Consider the following 23,676-nt stretch of genomic DNA (forward strand, 5'->3'; position numbering starts at 1 on the left):
AGCTTCGGAGCATCGTGAGCTTGTAGATCTGCTATTTTCTGGTATTTTGATTTCAAATACAATCAATTTCAAAGATTTTTGAAACACTATCAACACAAATGCTCCCTGGCACAAAACATTTTGATGAAAATATTTGATAACCACTGGTTTAAATAATGAAAAAAAATTGGAAGCAAGCAGGCGCAGGCAGCCCTACTACATTTTAGAAACTTTACAGAATAAGAAGCCCAAAGTCACTTATAATAAGCCGACATGGCAACACTGCTGTACAAGTTGTACTGCTGCCCTCCACAGGCAAGGAGGTTATCCTACACTTTAGGATACAGAGAGACCACCAGTAGAGTGGTGGTCTCTCTGTCTTGAGTTGCTGATATAAAAACTTGAGACTTGAGAAGTCTTTGAGACCCAGATCTAACAGCTGCTGCCTCTCATTATGAGAACAGGCTGTGTGGCACTGTCTCCAGATGTCCACACTGACAGACAAAGTCCGTTTGGATCTTTACCAGCCTTGGATAAAGACGGTCATTGGTCATAATGATATGACGACTAGTCTTGTATCAAGCCTAGATGTTTGCCTGACATTCAACTGCCTCTTAGACCACAATGTCACAATCAGCCTAGTTAAAACAACATCATCCCTTCTCCCAGAGTTCATCACACAGTACACACAACAAAATACTGCCTGTGGCCTGCCCCTTTGCTCTTCCTCACACTCTTTTTGCCACTGCAGCTCTAATTGTTCTCTGCAAATGCTAAAGCATTCACATTTTCCTAGCTGAACCTTCAGATCGATTGTTTCTTTCATCAGAATATTCTTAACCACCGTGTCAGAGATTTCATCTCCCTTGACCCCCGAGTGCCCAGGTACCCACAAAAACAACAACATGGCACCCATTTTTCTCTATTCCAGGTCTTCAACAGGGGGTCCGGGACCCCTAGGGATTCCTCAGAGTTACTACGGGGAGCCACCAAATATTTGTGTGATAGGAACTTTTTTTTTACATTAACCACTGCACTTGAACCCTAGAATTCCTTTTCTGAGGGGAACATTAGTCGAAAATAGCAGATCTACAAGCTCGAGCTTGTAGATCGGCTATTCTCAGCAAAGAGGTTTGGTGTAGGGGAAAAAAGAGCAGATCAAGTACAAGTTTTCTAAGTATTGAGGGTTTACGTGGTTAACGGTCTGAAAATACACATTAACATGAATCCAACACTGATACTGCTGTCAAACAAGTCTATGAACTGAAGCTATCTATGAAATCTATTAAAAGGTTTAATCTGCAACATGATGTTACACATACAATACCTCTCTGCTTCATCTCTGCTCTCAGCTAAGGGGTCATTGGCCTGAAAAACGTTGAAGACGTACAGCACAGAATCTTCAGGATCAGGTCAGAGCGGGCCTTTGATTTCCCACCCCCCAAGACCACCATAGAAAAGCAAAGTACAGGTATGTTGTGTAACACGATATCAAACAAATGAACCAAAAACGTTTGTTTTTATTCATTTATTTTCTTATTCTGTTCATTAATTTTCTATAGTGCTTTTTTAACATTGATAAAAAACAACCTTTATTTTATTACATATTTTTTTGTTGTCTAAGTGCAGTAAATGCTATATATAGTAATGCAGCTTTCCATGGAGATTTTAGACAATACAGACGTACACCTTGTTTTCCGCTGGGCCACACATGGGACCATGGCGTAAATCAACATGTAAATTACATACAGAGAGACGGCTTCTCCTCGAAAACACACATACGCTCTTATGTACATACTGTATGCACGCGTGTGCAAAATTAACGGCATGCCACCACCATACTCCCACACACACATACAACGCACTCACCCATGCATGCACACAACACACACACACACACACACACACACACACACACACACACACACACACACTATCTTTCAGTAACCACTTGCCAGTAGTGGACAGTAACGAAGTACATTTACTTGAGTACTGTAATTAAGTAAAACAAAAAAATAGTATCTGTACTTTACTTGAGTATTTTTATTTTTCGATACTTATTTATTTGACTCCACTATATTTCAAGGACAATTATTGTCCTTGTCCTTCATTTCTAGGAAAGGAAAAAGTACATTGTGTATGAATTCACCCTATAATAATATAGTGAAAATACATTGCGACGTGACGCGTTGTGACCTTGTAGATCTGCTATTTTCACTATTACAGACATTCTTTGGACATTTCTGGAAAATCTTTTGAGTTTTTTTGGGGGAAATGTCAAAAATGTAATGCAGCAATGCATTCATAGTTAAAGAAAATTTACTTTGTAATTTGTATTTTTAAAAGCAAGTATTCCAGTCCTTTAACGCAATACAAAATTTGTCAGAGCAACCTTCACTTGTAGTTGAGTAATATTTGACCGGAAGTATCTTTACTTTGAAGTACTGAGGTTGAGTACCAACACTGGCCACCACCATACTCCCACATACATAAATCGCACGTCTCACGCACGCACGTGTGCGCACACACACACACACACACACACACACGTCACACACACAATCTTTCAGTAACCCCTTGCACTCGTTCTTGGCCACCAGCTTCGAATGCTATCAATGCATTGAATGGGACATTATCACGTTTTATCAGCCCATTGAATGGGCGAGTAGGCGACATACTGACCTACCCGCGATTTATCAGACCATTCATTGGGCGCAATCAGGAGATACTGACCTACCCGGAGGCAGAGCAGTCCCCACAACATGATTTACGATTCTGTGCCTATCGATACATAACTCGGACGGTGCTGGGTAGGCTCAAGCGAACGTGGCAACGTTCGGGACTGCAACTCGCTCGCTTTAGCTCGCTTGGTGGTCCCTCTCGTGGCTCCAGTTCCCTTGAGACTGCGCGCCTCTAAACCAAAAAAACGAAACTTAACTTTATATAAGTCATCTCCGTCGGTAGGTCAGTGTGTGTCCTGATAACACCCAATGAATGGTCTGCTAAATCGCGGGTAGGTCACTATGTCGCATACTTCGCCCATTCAATGGTCTGATAAAACATGATAATTCAATGCATTGATAGCATCCGAATCAGGTGCGTTCTTGGCCTGTGCTCCAGTACATCTCAGCAGGTCATGCGCGCCACGCCGAACTCCAAGCTGACCACGGCCGGCTCCTCCTTGCAGGGCTCGCCGTTGTACGTCCCCTCCAGCTCGCTGTAGCTCTGCTTCCTGCTCTCCGTGTCCGAGGCGCTGCTGCCCTCTACTGTCCGCTCCGTGTCCGAGGCGCTCTCCGTGGCCTCCTCGCCCAGCTCCTCTCCCTGGTAGTTGTCCTCCTCCTCTTCCTGCCGCTGCGCCTCCTTGCGACTGATGAGCGGCGCCCCCAGGATGAGGGAGTCCGGGCGCGGGGGGAGGGGCGCATTGGGGGGAGGAGAGTGGCGGTCCCTGGCCGGAGGGGGCGGAGGCGGGGGGTTGGAGGTCACGACGGGAGTCACGCCGAGCTGGTGTAGCCTCTGGAGAGAGAGCGAGAGCAAGAGAGAGAGAGAGAGAGAGAGACATACATTTGAGGATGCTACTGCAGTCTTGCTACTGCAGATTTCAGTTTTTTAGCATCAAACTACATTCAACTTAAAAGACACTATGTGTGCGTGCGTGCGTGCGTGCGTGCGTGCGTGCGTGCGTGCGTGCGTGCGTGCGTGCGTGCGTGCGTGCGTGCGAATGAGAACACACCTTCTCTAGTGCATGGAGTGTGTCCTCTGCCTTGCGGCTGTTCTCTCTCAGAGTCAGCGTGGTCTTGAGGATGGACTGACGTGGGTGCATGGAGCGGTCAAACTGGTGGTACATGTTCCTCCAGAACCTAGAACACACACACACATTGATAGATTACAATATATACTTTCTGTGTGGCACCTTATTTATTTTTGTTTATTTGGATCCCCATTAGCAGCAGCTACTCTTCCTGGGGTCCACACAGAAATAAATTACATTACACAACATGTAAACATTTTACATGACAGTATCAGAAAACAGTTATAAACGTAAAATACAACCAAAATGCTCAAAAATAATAATCAATCTCGATTATATGGTGTAGTAAATCATTGCATAAATGTATCTTAATGATACCTCAACAACCATAGTTGCAAATACAGTTATACTATGTAGAAACATTAAGGCCTGCCCAGAGCCGTATAAGAGAGTTACGACACTAGCGTTGACTCCCATTGTAAGAATGGAATGCGGAAGTGCTCGGTCTATCTCAATGTAGCCTCGGAAACCCAGGCTTTTTTTTTTTTTACAAAAGAAAAAAAGCCTGGGGGAGCGATGTAGGAACGATGGTCTTGGACCTTGTTATCTCCTAACCAATCAGAGTGCAGAGGGGCGTCGCTCTAAATTTGGTGACGTCAGCGTGCTCCGTGCACAGGCCGAGGGGGGGAGGGGAGGGGAGGCGGGGACATAGATTGGTGAAGCAATAGGAAGCCACGCACAAATCCAGGCGGCTGTGTTTGGGTCCGCCCTTCAAGACCATGGATTGAGCTCGTAGCCTCAGGCTAATCTCAATGAGATAGTTCCAATGTTTGGAACTACAGCCCATAGCGGCCCGCTTTGCGGCAAGATCAAAGCGTGACGTTACTCTCTCTTCTACACTCTGGGCCTGCTCTATTGAGGCCTGCAGTTGTGCACTGCATGCTACACATACCCCCACTATGGAGGTTATAGTACTGACTTGAAGTGGTATGGCAGGGTGGAGGTTATAGTACTGACTTGAAGTGGTATGGCAGGGTGGAGGTTATAGTACTGACTTGAAGTGGTATGGCAGGGGGGAGGTTATAGTACTGACTTGAAGTGGTATGGCAGGGGGGAGGTTATAGTACTGACTTGAAGTGCTATGGCAGGGGGGAGGTTATAGTACTGACTTGAAGTGGTATGGCAGGGTGGAGGTTATAGTACTGACTTGAAGTGGTATGGCAGGGTGGAGGTTATAGTACTGACTTGAAGTGGTATGGCAGGGGGGAGGTTATAGTACTGACTTGAAGTGGTATGGCAGGGGGGAGGTTATAGTACTGACTTGAAGTGGTATGGCAGGGGGGAGGTTATAGTACTGACTTGAAGTGGTATGGCAGGGGGGAGGTTATAGTACTGACTTGAAGTGGTATGGCAGGGTGGAGGTTATAGTACTGACTTGAAGTGGTATGGCAGGGTGGAGGTTATAGTACTGACTTGAAGTGGTATGGCAGGGGGGAGGTTATAGTACTGACTTGAAGTGGTATGGCAGGGTGGAGGGCTCCAGGACGGGATGGCTCTCAGCGTAGGCAGGGCTGTAGAAAGGGTTCATGTAGTTCTGTTGTTCACTCAACAGGAAGGCCCACAATGAGTGAGTCCGCTCCCTCAAACTGCATGGCACACACAGAAACAAGACATTTATTCATCATTTACTGCAATTCAGTCCCAAACTGCATCTGGAATTGAGTTTGGCTCCACAGAGCCTGGGTTCCAAGGTAAAACTACATTTAGGATAGCACTTAAAAGGAGCCTGTTAGCATAGTGGAACTGGTTGTGTGTGTCAGTGTGTCTGTGTGTGTGTGTGTGTGTGTGTGTGTGTGTGTGTGTGTGTGTGTGTGTGTGTGTGTGTGTGTGTGTGTGTGTGTGTGTGTGTGTGTGTGTGTGTGTGTGTGTGTGTGTGTGTGTGTGTGTGTGTTAGACTCACTGCAGCTCTTCTCTCTGTCTCTGGTTGTTGCCCAGGAAGTTGCCGTATTGGCAGGAATGTACGTGTTCATGTATCTGTAGCAGGAACCACTCACTGTACTCGAATGCCTGAGCACGCACAAAATTAAATACCATACACAGAATATGACAGAAACAAGAGTCAAAATATACATATGTGCGCACACACACATGCCTCATCCTAATCCCAAACTCAATCTTGTAATTGTAAGCTTAACTCCTCAAATCCTTTTTAACCATAAAAACAACCATTTATTTTGCACACACACACACACACACACACACACACACACACACACACACACACACACACACACACACACACACACACACACACACACACACACACACACACACACACACACACACACACACACACACACACACACACACACACACACCTGAGGGAACTGTTCGGTGAGCTGCCAGACACACTCCAGGAACTGTGTAAAAACAGGAGAAACCTCCTTAGGGTCTCCATCCAGCTGGTCACACCTGGCAAAGGGTCAGAAGTTTAACCACTGAAACCGTCTATATCAGTGGTTCTCAAACCTTTTAGCTCCAGAAAACATACATATATGTATTTGGCCACAGACCCCCATCTGAAAATATTTTGTGTCAGGGACCCCCATACAAGAAAAATATTCCAAAGATGTATATGACGGTTGAAAATGGGTTTAGCATTCCTTTAAAGATTAAAAATGATAATCATGTGCTTCTCAGTAATAAGGACTAATAAAGGTGTAATAATGAAGCCTCGGTCTCTCACCTGTCTGCAAACTTGTGGCCAAAGGAGATCCAGTCTTTCTCTATCAGCACCTGGAAGAGAGATTATATTCATAACTTAAATTATCCATAGATAAGACCACTTAAACCCAATACAAAAAAATATTTGGTATCAAAGAACGGAACTACATAATGTATTAGAATGTTAACTGTTGACAGTTTGAATCTGTGGGTGTGTGGGTGCGTGCGTGCATGTGTGTGCGTGTGTGTTTGTCATGCATGCATGCGCATCTGTGTGTGATACCATTAAACCCTTGATAGTGCGGTAGTAAGGGTCCATCAACAAGGCCCCCAGAGAGCAGACTTGGGCTGTTCTGTCCCATCCGTCTGAACAGTGGACCAGCACACTGGCCCCTTCCACTGTCACAGCCTGCAGGGGACAAGGACACACTATTAACCACTTAAAACCCTATACACTTCCACTGTCACAGCCTGCAGGGGACAAGGAAACAAGTCAAAAGACACATTAAACCACTTAAAACCAGTGGTGGAAGAAGAGCGGTGAAGAGAAGTGGGGAGCAGTGGACTCGCACCTTGGTGAGGAAGATGGCCGCGTCCACGACGGCCTTGATATGTCTGAGCCACCCACTGCTCTCCAGACCCATCAGGTAGTCACTCATAGAGAGAGGGCGAACGCCCATCACTGAGAGAGAGAGAGAGAGAGGACATGGAAAAGATAGTGAGACCCCTCAGCAAATGATTGACATTTGCGAGAGGGCAATTATGTACAAACTAATTGTCCACATTCACACACGCCGGCCATTTTGCTCTTATGTAACTCTCTCTAGCTGTGATGTAAGGACGGCCTGTGATTATGGTCATTGGTCTTGTAATAAACTATGAAAGAGACTTTTACTTTGTGAAATATAAGCGTTATGTATTCTTCATCTTTTGTCTAATTCCAATCAGTTTCCATCTGCTTCTGTTCTCTGCATCTTCCTCGCTCACTCCAGGCACCTGCATGTCCTCTCTCACCGCATCCATAGACCTCCTCTTTGGCCTTTCTCTTCTCCTCTTGCCTGGCAGCTCCATCTTCAGCATCCTTCTCCCAATGTACCCCTCATCCCTCCTCTGCACATGTCCAAACCATCTCAACCTCGCCTCTCTTGCTTTATCCCCAAACCTTCTAACCTGGGCTGATCCTTTAATGTAGTCATTTCTGATCTTGTCCTGCCTTGTCACTCGTTGTATAATATAATATTATATAATATACATAGATGTTGTTTACATCTGTTACAACATATGTAAAGAACCAAAGAAAAAGTATTGTTTTTTATTCCGTTTGTGACTTGAGTACCTAGAAAAGCGCTATATAAATTGTATATATTATTATTATTATTATTATTATGTACAGTATATATGATAAGTATTATGTAAATAGGGTAAACTTGGCTGCCAAGTTCTTTGGAATACTAGATGGGTGGGGCTTACTACAGCATCAGGACTAAAAAGAGAGTCACAACGTTTTCAATCACAAATGTGTGTGTGTGCGTGCATGTATGTGTGTTCCAGTGTAATCAGAGTGCGTGTAGCCTCCCAACCTTCCAGTAACTTCTGCAGACTGGCTCTCATAACATGGATGTTCTCGATTCCCACAAACTGGAAACGGATGTTGGAGTAGTTGTCCTCGTTCTCGTAGCCTTTACCTGCGGCCCGGTTTGCCATCGCGTTCAACTGGAGGGAGGGGAAGAAGATTAACTCTTTGCCTGCTATGGACGCGTTAACGCGTCGAATTCTGCCAAGGCTTTTCCTGCCAACGAAGTATGGACAAGTTATTGTTTTCAGTGGTTTTCCACTAGATGACGCTGTTACCTATCCTATGGCTAATATTTTCACTGCCTGATGACGAGGGAAATGACGTCATTTAAAAGAATTAAAGCTAGTTTACTTCCTGTTTATTTCCTGCAGTAAAATGGCTGTATCTCTGCTAGATGTCCGTTCCTCCTGCTTTGCGGCAAAACAAGCCTCATTGAAACGGCCATAGCTCTAGAATGGAGGATCGCGACCAGACAATCTTTTCCCCCTCTACTACGACAACCCTGTGCGTGTAATGAGCCGATCTCTGTGAGGACGGCGGTCAAGGATAATATTCCATGATTTCCCTGATGAGGTACAGTAAAATCACTGTTTTTGCTGGCAGCAGTGGCACACTATTACACTATTACTCTGGCAGTCAAAGAGTTAAGGGCACATCAGACAGGATGCGTTTTGCAGTGTGCAAAATGCAAGATCACTACTTTACTTAAAAACTCGGCAATACAACGTAAAAGCAGCGAGCGAACATGCTTCATTCATATCAATAACAATTATTTTTCTTCATTCGCTACGCCAACTGGCATAAATACGAAACTATAATGCTAAATGTCCCGATGAGAGACTGGATTGGATTGGCTGACCTTGGGCCTGGTGTCCATGACGTAGACGAAGCGGCTGTTGTGATTGGCCCTGCTGATGGCCTGGAGCAGGCCTTCGTCCTCCAGGCATCGCGCGCTGAACCCAGAGAGAGGCTGACTGCATCGGCACACCGCCGCCTGGTAGGGAAGAGTCAACAAGCACAGAACACTGATGATCAGGCAGAAACCTTGCATCTCCATATTAATTTATTTTATGTTTTTTCATAAAATAATGTCCTACTTTACACTTCGCGTCGCGTAAAAGTAGTCAAAATAGACGAATAGACGAAGCTCACAGTTGGCTATTTTTGCTATTTTCAGAGACTTTAAAAAAAAGTTTTACAAGAGCTTGTGACTAAATACACATTGGAACACAGGTAATTTAGTTTTCTTCTATTTCATGAAAAGTAACGCTTTTTTGGACATACAAGGTTTCCACCCGACAACGAAAATACACAGTACCAGCAATGACCTGATGTGTTTTTAGTGGATGTGATTATAATACATTTGTAATAGACATATACTAATACCACTCTACTGGGGACCCCCAGAGGTCCTCGAGAGGGTTCCGGGGGTCCCCAGCAAAATGAGTTAATATAGCATCACAATCAGTTTAAACTTGTATACTAGCTATTTTAAAATGGAAAATAAAAAAAGCTCATAAATAGATAGATCAGATATATATATTTTTTTTAATCTTGAAAAAGGTTGTACATTTTGGAATGTTTTTGAAACATTTTAACAAGATAAATCTTGTATGGGGGGTCCCTGGGACAAAATCTTTTCAAATGGGGGTCCGTGGCCCAATACATATTAATTTGGGGGTCCTTGACATGGAAATGTTTGAGAATCACTGGTCTAGTGGTAGAGGTAACAAAGGGTGTAGGATGCAGGGCTTCATAAAGCAGTACCTTCTTCTCCTGGTAGAAGTACGTCAGCACTGGGAAACGTCCTTTGCTCCTGAACTTGGAGCTCCCCACGATGATGGGTTTACTGGCCGTGATGGGAACGTACAAGTCCCTGGGATATGTCTCACACACCTTCAAAGCACACACACACACACTGTATTACTATATTTGTGGGGACAAACATTTTTGGATGGCAATTTTATGAGTGCCATTTTACCATTTTGGATGGATCGTTTGAATCCTACTGTAGGTAATATAACGACACGGTGTCATTCAGTGCTTCGGAAAAGCGATCTCAGAACCTTTCTTTGGAACCTGCGCGAACCGGAAGATTTTCCAACGGAAGGAGAATGAATTGGCCTTAACTCCTCCCCTCTAACCCTGGTTGAAGCTGAAAACTGAATTTCCCCCCTTGGGATCAAATAGGTGTACGAAATATTACCTTGTAGTCTCGGTTGACGTCCGTGAGTTGCCATTGGTCACAGGGGACGCCCATCCTCTCAAACTCCGACCCCAGGTCGATGAGCTGCCAGCCCTCCTCTCTCTGCTGGTCGTTCTGTTTGGGGTTGTAGGAGAAGGCGTACAGCTCCTCGTACCCCACTAGAGGGAGACACATAGGCAGAAGTATGCTAAAAGGCTTTTACTTTATCTTGAATATATCCTATATATATATATATATATATATATATACTCGCTTCTGCATCTCCTACCCCCGTGATTCTCAAACTTTTCAAGGACGCCCAAATTGATGTGTGTTTGGCTGTGGAACCCCATCTGAAATGATGGGGGTCTGCCATGCCATGGGACCCCCCCCCCCCCAATAAGAGATTTGTGTTTTGAGATTTGTGTTGTAACACACTTGAAAATAGCCAATGTACAGAACTTGTAGATCGTCTATTTTCCCTATTTCTTACGTTTTCAAAATGTATGGGTTTTTTGTTATTTCAGAAATTTAGTTTTTGAATCTTTTTTTTCTTCTGATAAAAAAAAGAAAATAAAATAATTGTAGAAAATGCAAAAGAAAGGAAAAATGGGATATTTGCAATACCATCCATAACAATACTTGTCTAGTATGATACAATTGCATGAATAGACTTATTATGAATTATATTTGTCTTTATGTCTCCACTATCCCCCACAAAACATGGCATTCAGTTTACACATACACTTACATTCAAAGGACCACAATGGAAATAAGCTCTCCAGCTTTGTGTGGTCCCCCCCCCCTTTTGAGGGATATGTACAATTATATGGTCATGTATGTGCACGTTTTGTCAATAAAAACTTAAGTCAATCAAAAATAATTAAATGATAACAACACACACACGTACCGGGCCGTAGCAGGCGTAGCAGGGAGCTGTAGATGTCGTGGCAGTCCCTCTCTCTTTGCACCACGAAGTGGACCACCCTGAAGTTACGACACTGGATGAGCAGCGGACAGCCTGTGGTGGTCAGGGACTGCTTCTCCACAGACGCTATGTGGTGGTGCAAGATCTACCAGAGAGAGTGAGCACAGGGGTGGAAAACAGTGGTCCGTTAATCCAGTGGTTTTCAAACTTTTTCATGTCAAGGACCCCCAGATTGATGTGTAATAGGCCCCCACCTGAAAAAGTTTTATGTCAGGGATCCCCAGAGGAGATGATTTGTGAAAAAACTAAATCAAAATTATTCATAATTTTCCAAACATTTTCGATATTTCTCAAATATTTTCAAAAATAGCAGATGTCCAAGCTCGCAGCTCGCATGTATAATGATAATACCCCGTCCATTGAGTTTGGACAAGTGCTGCCATCTTGTGAGCGTTTCAGCTATTACTTTCAATGGTGTGACGTGACGTTCTCAGTTTCTATATTGTTTACGATGTTGAATTGATGACCAAAATAAAAGTGAAAAATAGCCAATCTACAAGTTCACGTATCACGATGCGAAGCTTGTAGTAATAAGATAACAGGGTGCTCGGGTGGCGCAGTGGTAAAGTGCCCGAAATGAATCGACCGCAGTGCATCCGGCTTTGTCAAGCGTCTATATGAACATAATTGGCCCGTGTTCAGGGCAGGGAAGCCGGGCGGGGAGGGTGATATTTATCACTGCACGTACACCTAGAAGTGTTGGGCGGGAAGAGTAGGATGGAGGGTCTCTACGTCCTCCCGGTGGGGGCTCCTCACTGGCAGGTGAGCCAGTAGGATATAACAGCAGCGACAACACAGAGAAATGTGTGTGGGGATTAATTAACTGGCATAATGACTACATTGGGGAGAAAAAATAACTGACTACTCTAAATTAGTAAAATAAAGAAATGAATACAAAAGAGTGGAAAAGAAAACATTTCAAGGGCAAACATTTCGAGGAAAGTTCCAGAAAGACTCAACAATCTGGTCCACATTATTATACAGTGGTGTTATTGAGGGAACAGCAGGTAAGGAGGACAATGAATACATCACATGAGCATATTCACGTCTATAGTGGGTTCAGCAAGAAGTCCAACCCCGGGAGAAACATCATAAACATGCACATTCATCAGCATGAGTAATGATTAGCAGAACATCCTGACGCACACGCGCGCACACGCGCGCGAGCATGGCCCTTTAAAAACGCCCACTTAAAATGCTGATCTCACCAGCTGTTGAGTCACAGGCTTTATTCGATATTTTACGAGCCAGAACCAACGTGCTATACACTTAGTATAGACTTAATTCTGAATGGTCTTTTCCTGCACACGCACACACACATGCACACGCTCACGCACAAACATGAGCGACGCCAACACGCCATAGGTCCTACTGCAGAGCCTGCACACTAAACAGGCCCCTAGAACAACACATGACAGGAGCGGCCTTCATTCTCTTTGCTCAGCACATTAAATAGGAAGGAAGGAAGGTGAAGGCAGAGGCCTGGCTGTCAGTAGTGTTTCAACACAGACTAGCTTATATTCCACACAAACAACTAGAAACCTTCACAGAGCTCCTTTACTGAATTAAATACTGAATGTGTTTTCACTCTGTATGAAATTAAACTAGAAAAAGTGCTCCTCGGAGCACAGGTCTCCGCCAGGTCAGGTACGTTATTCTGGCCTCCTGGTGGCGCTATAATAGGCCAATGTGAAAAGGGTGCCAACCGTATCATTTATTCTTGCATTGACACTGCATTCATGATTTGAGGCATTTTGAGACAAAAATGTGTTTTGCTAAATGAGACCTGCTGGTGGCGCTATAACAGGCCAATGTGAGAAGGGTGGCATTTCTTCCTCGGCTTAGTGGGAATGTGCGTGTGAAATTTCACGGAAATCGCAAGCTGTGTGTATACTTTGAGGCATTTTGTTCAAAACGGACCAATCCTGCAAACTTTGGAAGCCAACCTTAGGCAATGAGGACAGAATATGGGAAATTGGACAGATCCGTGTTGATCACATGACTATAGTGATACTGTGTACTGATTTGCATGACGTTTGGATAACATTTGTAGGAGTAATATTAAAAAAATGGTTTTGCACAAATCGGCCTCCTGGTGGTGCTATAACAGGCCCATGTGAAAGATTTGGGGCAGAAGTTCTGAATTGGCATCCAGGGAGTGTGTGTGCACAGTTTCGGAGCGACCGGGCCAACGGTGCCGGAGATTAGCTGGTGACAGACGGACACACGGACGGACGGACACACGGACACACGGACGGACGGACAGGGGGTAAAACATACTCTCTCGCCATGCCTTCGGCCTGGCGGAGACAACAATGGTGGTACTTGAAAACAAGAGCAGAATGGGAACCACACAGTGGCGTCCGGGGACCCCCCGGGGTACTTGAAGTGGTTCCAGGGAGTCCTACAGCTGAGCTAAATGAGCTAATATGGCTTCACAATCACTCTAACCCTATTTCAGAAGAACACACATTAGATCAGGGGTGATGCAACTTTGATGATGGAGAGGGCCACTATATTTCCACACTCACTCCAGAGGGCCACATTGCATATACTGTACAGAAACCTCTTATCGGTATCGCTGTATTTTAACTTTTTTCGTAAATGAATGCCGTACTTCGCCACAAAAAGTAAAGTAAAAGTAAAAATTGCTGATCTACAAGCTCAAAACGTGTCGCAGCGCGCCGCGTTTTGAGCTTGTAGATCGGCCATTTTTGCTATTTTTTAATAGGAATCCTGATTTTTTTTTTTTAGCTATTTTGCTATTGGAATCCTGAAAAGTAACATTTTAATTTAATTTCAAATGCATTTACTGTAGTTATACTTATTTTAACTTTTTGAACTTAAATACAAATACATTGGACATTAAAAAGACAATAGAATTTTAATACTAGTCATTAAGCTACTAATATAGACTGAAGTAATTAAAGCGGGTCATGTTTGCATGTTTGGAATTGTAAGAGCTGAAATCAATCATATATCAGTATTCCGAATATTAACCTGCGGGCCGTATTAATTGAAGGTGGGGGCCGCATGTGGCCCCCGGGCCGACAGTTGCCCATGTATGCATTAGAATGTCACCTAAACCCTAACAGCTTGCCCCCCCCTGAGCGTTCATCATAACCTGAGAATAATCTGAGTAGCTATAAGCTGGGTGAAGCTGAGATCATCAGTCCAGGGTCATGGGCACATTTTGAAAGACACTTTTATGCTAGGCCACTGGTTCTCAATCTCAGGTCCGCGAAGCAACCAGGGGTCCAAATGGATCCTTGCAGGGCTCTAACTCTCAAGGCTTCTCATGTGGGGGGTCCCCACATTATTTTGGGGGGTCCCCAGATGACAGTGAATTGACAATTTAAGGACTTTTAAGACCTTTTTAATATACAAAAAAAAGAAAATAAATTAAATGAAATAAGACCATTGCTGCACCAAAAGTAATCAACAAACTATACTATAAAAACATTGGCCAAATTGTCAAATAATGTAAAAAAAGCTGAAAATAGCCGATCTACAAGCTCACAACGCCACGCCGTTGCGAGGCATTGTGAGCTTGTAGATCGGCTATTTTCACTATATTTAACTGTGGAACCGAGTCAAACTAAATGTAATGCCTCAATTCCAACATTACAGTGCTTGTCAGGGTGGGGGGGGTCCCCAGATCATATTTGAACTGGGGGGGTCCCCAGTTCCCAGTGGGGGGGTCACCAGTGGGGGGGTCCCCAGATTATTCTTTTTTTTTTTTTTTTTTTTTTTTGGGGGGGGGGGGGGGGGGGGTCACGGCCTGAAAGGTTGAGCATCACTGTGCTATAGGCTACAGTACACACTACATTCCTATGCTACCTGTTGGCATTCCTTCAGCCTGTCCATCCTCCTATTCCAACAGGTTACCATGGCTGCATTAAACCTGGGTCGGGTTACCGTAGCAACAGGTACAGCCACTGGATGCAATGTTGTTGATGACCCAGTTCCCACAGTGCTGAAAACACTTAGGGCCCTACTTTCACCGGTGCCTTACCCATTATCCCTAAACTTCTTTGCCATGTTTTACTATTTTTAAAAACGTTTTCAAATAATAATAATAATAATAATGAATTGCATTTTGATGGCGCTTTTCTAAGTACTCAAGCTTACTCAAAGCGCTTTACAATGGTTCATTCATTCATTGGGAGGTGAAGCGGCGAACAGTCAATGCCAGCATCCGTAGGTATTTGTACTTTACTTGAGTATTTCCAAATTCCAATACTTTTACTCCACTAGAATGACTAGATGTCAGAGGCAAATATTGTACATTTACTCCACTACAATTATTTGAAAACTTTAGTTACTAGTTACTTTGTAGATTTTGATTATTATTACACTACAAAAGATACATTACCCACTTCAGACGCATTGTGAGCCTGTAGATCTGCTATTTTCAAATGATTGTTATACAATTGAAAACTTGTGAAATAGGGCATTCTGTATAATGAGTACTTTTACTTTTAGTACTTTAAGTACATTTTGATGCCAATACTTTTACTCAAGTAAATTTTTAATTCCGGACTTTTACTTGTAACAGAGTACTTCTTCAATGCAGTATTGATACTTTTACTTAAGTAAAAAATTTGAGTACTTTTTCCACCACTGCCAGATGGGACAGACAAGACAGACGCCAACGGGGCGAGCCGATAGCCCAGTGGTTAGGGTGCGTACCACACAGACTCTAATTAGGGATGCACGATATTGACAATTTGGCCGATATCCAATTACAGATTAATTGCATGATCAAATCGACCGATACAGATACCATATCGTTTCCAGTGGGGTTTACCTTACACCTGTTATATACAGTAAGTGTGATTCTGGGTGCAGATGCAGAATTCGTATTACCTGATTTGTTAGGCCTACCATTAGTCCAAACAACTTAAATGTACTATACTATTTTTATTTAAAACATTTCCAGCTTGTTAACCCTTTTGAAAGCTTTTGAAAAACACAGATTGAATCTGCAGCCTTCAATCATCACGAAAAGGCTTTTTCAGCTTCACATTCAAACATCATATTACAATAAACGTGCAAAATCTCAGTACGTCTGTCGTCCGTAGCTCACGTATCTCGAGAACCATCCGATCGACCGACTTCAAACTTGGCACGCACGTCCTTCGCGACGACCCGAGGGAGCACCTTCGAGTCTGGCGGATAGGCTTTGTCCAGAACCGCCGATCTGACCAGATCGGCATAGTAGGACAAAGGCTCTACGTCCTCCCGGCGGGGGCTCCTCGCTGGCAGGTGAGCTAGTAGTGTACAACAGCAGTGACAACACACAGAACGTGTGTGGGAAGGAATTAATTGGCATAACGACTAAATTGGGGAGAAAAAGGGGTAAAAATAATTGGCTACTCTGAATTGAAAAGAAAAAAATATAATAATTATAATTGGTTCGCAGGAAAGCATGAAATACACGTCCATGAAACCTATAGAGAGCCTGACGGTAGTGCTCGCTCACTCACCCATATCTCCTGGGAGCCGGCGGTGGAGCTGCTCTCTACGAAGATGAGGTGTGTGGCGGTCAGGTACAGCGTTCCACTGGTCCACTTGTTGCTAAATCGGTCCAACAGACGCACCTGCTCCACCTGCAAGACAAGACAAGGCAAGACAAGACAAGACAAGACAAGACAAGACAAGACAAGACAGGTGGATGGAAGAAAAATAATACGTTAATAAAAAATAAAGTTTTTGTCTGGCCAAGTTTTAATCTGCGATTTGTGAAAGAAGAGCTCTGTTTCATTAACAATATATAGACTTATGATGTTTAAGTTATTATCGTTCTGTTCCTGCTGTTCTCATGAAGACAACCAGTTGAGGATATTGCAAATTGGGGCTTTAAACTTTGCTTTTATGAAATAAAACACTAACTAATACACAGTCTTGAATCTATTCCATATTGCTCGTTTGACCACTTCAAATACTCTTTCATCTTAAAGTAACGAATAACCTAAAATAGCCAACCTACAAGCTCACAACATGACACGTTGGTGTGGGAACATCTCTAGATCCTGCCCCTGTCTCTGTTGCCACCTGGACTTCTCTCATCTGCCACCATACAGTGACCAAACACATGCACACATGACATGACATGATGCCCATGCCCACACACAGCTGCTCTGACAGTGAGACAACATGTTTCAATGCCTTTGAATATGTACAGTAACTGCTTCAGAAATGTACAGAACAGAGAATGTGAAAAATAAAACCATCCTGTTGCCCCCCACCATACACACGTACGCACGCACACACCTGTTATTTGCCTATCAACAAATCAATGACTATAGGATAGCAGGAAACTGCTCAAGTATGAATAACGTTTTTGTTCATCAATTGGCCATAAATAACAGGAAAATGCATCAAATGCATAGATAGTGGACAGGTCTTGCTTGTGCGTTGTCACCTTCCCATTCCCAAAGACCCATTCTGAGGCAAGAAAAACCCTAGTCTTGCACGCACACACACACACACACACACACACACACACACACACACACACAGAGTAAAATATTGACTCAGTTAGTAGTCTTTACATAGGGGGAAAGTTATGGGTCATTGGCTACAACAAGCAGTCATACAACCTTTGGAGTTCACTCCAAGTGTTCAGTGTTCACCTTGTTTACACTATTACCTATAATATCTGTAATCTGTCCCTCCCTTTTATTATTATTATATTTTTTTTCTCTTTTGTTTATTGTATTGATTGTGGTGTTGGTACCTTTGGTTATTTGTTATTTTGTGTTGTTCTGTGTCAGCCGGAGCCCTTCGGGCACAAAAGTGTAAAAAAAAAAATATATTAATCAGAAAAAAAAAAAAAGAAGAAAAAAAAAAAAAAAAAAATATATATATATATATATATATATATATATATATATATATATATATATATATATATATATATATATATATACATATACATATACATATACATATACATATACATAAATAAAATGATGCTGCATCTGTGTGATGCTAACATTCACTATCATCATGGTTTTCAGACATTGCTGTGATCAGAAAACACTGCGCTGTAGTCAACTTCACACATAATAAACACTTATAATAATATGCAGCCTACTTTATTTTGCTGAGCAGGATCAGGGCCAAATTGAAAATCTTGAAAGTGTGTTTGCGGCCCACCCATCTAACCACTTATTACTTAACACTAGGTTAAGTAGTCAGATGGGTGGGCTGCGTGCCTTTTCAGAACATGTTTATATACAATGATAGATTTAATAAATGTAATTCAATGACCAGTGATCAATCCTCCACTGTCTTAGTGTCTTTACATTTCCCTCTCACTGGCTGATATGATGAAATGCTCCGTCCTATCTCTGTCTCTCAGCGACAAACCAGCAACAGGCTCTGCTGTAAAGAAAGAGCTGGCAAGAACACAACACACTACAGGAAGTGACTGGCATGAGTCACACTGAAAGAGACGGGGAGAGTGAGATGGGGACAGAGTGAGAGAGAGAGAGAGAGGGAGGGAGAGAGAGAGATTATTACATTATCACCTAATTGCAATTATTTGAGATAATCACAAATATTTTTGGCATGATCGTCATAACCATTCACCCATGTAGAAAAGTGAAATATTTTCAGAAATAGTGGAAATAGCAGATCTACGAGCTCACAACGCGTTGCATCGCGAGCATGTAGATCGGCTATTTCCACTATTATGCAACAGATTTTGAGTATAAAATATTAAATATGCCGTATTTTAGCCATAATACGAGGCAATATAGATTTTTCGTACATTATTTTGATTATTGGTAATCAGTCATTGTCAGTCAGTCATTTAAGTTTTTGTCATATCTGCCCCCCTGCAACGTTTGTTTACAAGACCTAAAAAAGACACAATCAAATCGGTAATCGCAATTGTTTGTATGACCAATTAATCGTCAAGTAAAATATAATCATAGAGACAGACAGAGAGTGAGAGAGAGCCATTGTGTGCCTCCTGAAATGAAAGATGATGATACCTGGCTGGAAGGTAAAGCTAGGCGTCACTCACAGCAACTCAACAGATCCAATATGCCATTCACCATTCCTCTCTAACCCCCAAGGGAGGGAAGAACTATCACAATAACACGTCACAACCGTCTCCCCTGTCAGAGCATTGAGAGCATCCTCCAAGCTGTTCCACGTGTACATGGTATAGTAGTTACTAGTATACCGTGTACACTTTTGTGTACATTTTGTTTCTAGCAAAAAATTACAATCAACTAAGTGGATCATGGAGAGCGTTTTCTTGTTGTTGCAAGAAACAGAATTGAGGGAGTACGTGGAGACTGGAGAGTGACACACAATGTGTGAGAGACATGTTACTGATACTGAGGAAGAAACACGTCTGTGTGCTGAACCGTGCATACGGTGAGAGACTATTTTGGTTGAAATTAAGAAGATACATTACTGCCATTTGTGGCTGACATTGTTGTCAAAATGTTCATTGAAGAGCCCAACCACAAAGACACATCCACGGATCAGACACCTCAGCCACACCCAGGATGTATACCCAGCCAAGATGTACCCCATTTTCCCAGGCAATAATACAGCATGTTACTGTAGAGTAATTCTGTAGCTGGTGAATCGCTACTTCTTTAAGCATCAAAGAAGGCCTCCCCTCAGTTTAAACACACACACACACACACACACACACACACACACACACACACACACACAGGCTTAGCTGTACAACATGCATGTGAACTTCAGAGACCTATACAGAATTAAGTCTGAAAGAGAAAACAACTTGTCCAGATAAGCCCTCGTATACAGTTCAGTATATACTGTCACGGTTTGTGTCGCGTCCCGTGGTCTGTTAATAATATTACTCGGATGGATCCATCAGATCACATCAACATCAACATGCTGTGACGCTAATAACTCACTCAAATCAATTATGGGACGAGAAAACAGAAACATTAGGCCTGTCACAATTATTACATAATCGCAATAATCATAATTATTAGTTATTCTGTTGAAAATGATTCAGAAAATGTTCAAAAATAGCCGATCTACTGCACATGATCACAACGTGTCGCATTGTGACACGTTGTGAGCATGTAGATCTGCTATTTAAAAAGAAAATCAAATATAGTATGGCCTGTTTTGGTAATATAATTATTTTGGTGTTACTTGTCATATCAATCAGCCCTGTGCCATTTGTTGTTTACAAAGTTTAATAGGCAAAAGATAAATCATCAAATTGGTGTCACAGTTTGAGTGACAATGTATCGTCAACCTCAATGTCATGATACAGTGACAGTCCTAATTATGAGGAGGAATGAAGTAAAACAAGCTTTCTGCAGGGAGAAAAAAAGAAAAACAGATCACATGAATGCAAATCACGTCTTGACACCTCCCATGCTGCTCACACACAGCCACCACACCTACTGTCACCATGCCTGTACTGTACCACACACACACACACACACACACACACACACATACCACTGATAAGCTTTTCTTTTTTTGTTTAGCTACACTGGTTTTACCTCTAGGCTTTATGCCCTCATGAGTCATGTCTTAAATGTTTTGTTTAAGTTTCTTAGATGTTTTTTAATGGTGTCACTGTGATGATTCTTTTGTATGCAATTGCCTATTGTAGCATGTTCACAAATGTAAAGTGCATTATAAATAAAATCCATTATTATTGTTGTTTTTATTATTATTATTATGATGATTATAGGTGATCAATGTAAACCACTGGTTCTTTGAGAGGTACCAGGGGTCCCCAGCTAAATTAGTTCATATTATATAGGCTAGCATCTAACTAAATTTAACCACTTATAAATAGGCCTTCTAGGTGTTTGAAAATAGCAGAGCTTGAGCTTGTAGATCTGCTATTTGCAACAACAAACAAGATCTTGAAACACAATGTTGAATAACATTATCAAATCTTGTAGGGGGGGGGGGTCCCTGGCTGGCACAAAATATGTTCAGACCAGGGTCTGTGGTCAAATAAATACACGTATTAATTTGGGGGGTCCTGAACATAAACATATTTGAGAAGCACTGTTGTAAACAATATGTGACCAATGACCATACAGGCCGATGTTTAATTAGCTTTAAAACCTGCTTACCTTTGGCGTTCGGATGTGTTCCATTTCTACCGACTACAGACAGCTGTCAGTTGATGCAGACGAGGTGCTAAACGTTTCTCCTTTAGGTATAACTGTACCATTTGAGGATGATATGAGACCTATTAGTCAACTTTAAACACAGGGATTGATTCTCTTTACTTTGTTGTCGGCGGCATATGATATGTTGTGCTGCTGCTACTGTTTATTGTCAGTTTTCTTTCCCCCAACATATCCGCGTCAAGTCAGCAAGAAAATACCAGCAAACGTCTAGTCCTTGGTTTTTCAGAGTAAAGGTCGTGCTTGTTATTATGAGAAAGGGTAGCTCTGGTCCTAGCACTGAAACATGACTGCCATATCATGACAGCCGTGGCGCTACTTGTCCCTGCGTTTGGCACTTTCTCCATTTACAACCCGTACATCTACACAAACGTTCAAATTTCAAATATATAGTACTGACCCTACGGCCATGGATGTAACAAGATAAAATGCTTAGGTCTAAGTATCCGTATTTTCCGTATTGTTCAATAAAAATCATTTTAATCCGATTGATGGACATTTTTTTTAAATGTCCTTCATACGCTTTTAACTACGCGACCCTATCGGTTGGGAGGTGTATTGCACTCTGATACACTATAAGTCTATGAGAAAATGGCCGTCAATCGGATTAAAACGCTTTTTATTGAATAATACGGAATATACGGGTACTTAGACCCAAGCGTTTCGACTTGTTACATCCATGGCAATGAGGTCATTACTTTATATTTGAACATTTATGACCATTAATGTAGTGTACGTTTTGTAATTGGAGAAAGTAACATAGCGTTAAGGAGAACTCCTTCTAGCTATGGACCAGAGCTAGAGAGAAGGCTAAATCTGAGACATATTCAATAGTATGGTATATTTCAGGAGCATTTATTCAGAGCAGAATTATTCAAAATGCACAGTTGTCACAGCACATATCGACACAATGACAACACAAAATGACTTTGTAGATACTAGATAGATCTGTCTTTGTCCCGAATATTGTTTTCACTTTTATTTTGGAAGAAAGAACGGACCACTTGTTAAAGCGGATGTGCTGTTACGCAACGTGTTGGTGAATTTGACACATTTACAGGAAACGGGCTTCTTCCTCTCGCGGAGCTTCCTGTTTGTTCGCTTTGGACTACAAACACCTCGCTAGGAACGCTGGGTAATGTAGTCAATCTAGACGGAGGTGCTGGTCATGGCTTCATGGTTCCACCTTGGGGTTCCACATACTCAAGAAGACCAGCGTCAGGGCCGGACTTACCGTTGGGCTAGGGTGGGCTGCAGCCCAACTGCGGGGGCCTCCGATCTTTTGGTAAAAAAAATAAATATATATATATATTAATATTTTATTAATTATTATATTATTATATAGATATGTATACTACTCCACTTCAAGGAGTACATTAGAGCATCTTCTGGCAGATGGTGCTCCTGCACAGAGGACAGCGTGCCACTCCACCATCAGATTCTTGCTGGCAGACTGCCAGCGTCCAAGCACAGCGCAGACAGCAGCACGCGTGTCCACACGGCCGGAACCTGACCTGAGGTGAGGCATCCATACACATCACACACTCACTCTCCTCCACAGGGTTGGAGGAGGTGGGGGGGTGCAGAGGGTACCAGAGCTGGAATCTGACAAACAACTGACCACTGGCTCAGCTTCCTCTCTAAGTCCCTCTCCATCTGTTGGTCGTCGGCTCTACGCCTGGCTTCCACCAGAAGCATCATGGGGATGAGCACCTCACGGTGCCTGCGCTCAATTCGCTCTCTCCTGGACTCCAAGCCCAGATGGATCTTGCAGATCCTGAAGGCTGCAGCCATTCTGGACCTCATGCTCTTCACTGGAGAAGAAGACACACCTGATAACGTCACCATGATGATGGAACAATGATGTGATGTGGCTTCTCTAAACACACTGACACACATGTTGATCTGACTGGCTTTTTATCCAGGAGATCAGCCAATCACAGAGTCATAGAGACCTAAACGGGCCATATGTACGGAGTCTGACGTCAGCAAACCCTTCCCAGAAACTCCATGTATAGACATAACCATCACGTCCAGGACTGACGTCATGGTCCCATTTGGGCATAACTAACATAGGCAGCTCCATATATGGAGACGTCTGACACTATCTGACATCACCATAGTGATGTCAGGACCGCAAGCCAGCAGTATAGGCCTAGGCTACACGTATATGGATCTTTTACTAAACGGATATTTTAGTCCTCCGTTTTTAAAAAGAATCCCTGGCCACATGACAAAGATTTAAAAAAATCCCTGTCCACACGTAGACGCAGAAACGCATTGATCAGCTGCAAGTTTCAAATTTATATC

General features: G+C 42.8%; 1 protein-coding gene across 1 annotated transcript; it reads right to left on the reverse strand.

Moving 5' to 3' along the window:
• Positions 1–1,481: 1,481 nt before the first annotated feature.
• mtmr6 (myotubularin related protein 6) lies at positions 1,482–21,540 on the reverse strand. Its single transcript, XM_080417953.1, has 15 exons — positions 21,310–21,540; positions 16,690–16,812; positions 11,123–11,285; positions 10,234–10,391; positions 9,795–9,923; positions 8,887–9,021; positions 8,032–8,164; positions 7,024–7,133; positions 6,735–6,860; positions 6,474–6,523; positions 6,106–6,199; positions 5,688–5,794; positions 5,239–5,373; positions 3,710–3,836; positions 1,482–3,492 (listed from the first exon to the last, which is right to left on the reverse strand). The coding sequence occupies exons 1-15, from the start codon at positions 21,331–21,333 to the stop codon at positions 3,106–3,108; spliced, it is 2,001 nt and encodes a 666-aa protein (XP_080274079.1). The 5' UTR covers positions 21,334–21,540; the 3' UTR covers positions 1,482–3,105.
• Positions 21,541–23,676: the final 2,136 nt, after the last annotated feature.

Source organism: Gymnoscopelus braueri (genome assembly GCF_963280865.1).
Source record: "Gymnoscopelus braueri genome assembly, chromosome: 21".
Classification (NCBI taxonomy): domain Eukaryota; kingdom Metazoa; phylum Chordata; class Actinopteri; order Myctophiformes; family Myctophidae; genus Gymnoscopelus; species Gymnoscopelus braueri.

What these genes read in the sequence shown, in the direction of transcription:
- mtmr6 (XM_080417953.1), bottom strand. Translation starts at nt 21,333, where the DNA reads ATGGAACACATCCGAACGCCAAAG. An exon ending in ACGTCAACCGAGACTACAAG is followed by an intron (nt 9,924 to 10,233) that starts GTAATATTTCGT and finishes TGTGCTTTGAAG; the next exon opens with GTGTGTGAGACATATCCCAG. An exon ending in GCACTATCAAGGGTTTAATG is followed by an intron (nt 6,524 to 6,734) that starts GTATCACACACA and finishes TCTCTCTTCCAG; the next exon opens with GTGCTGATAGAGAAAGACTG.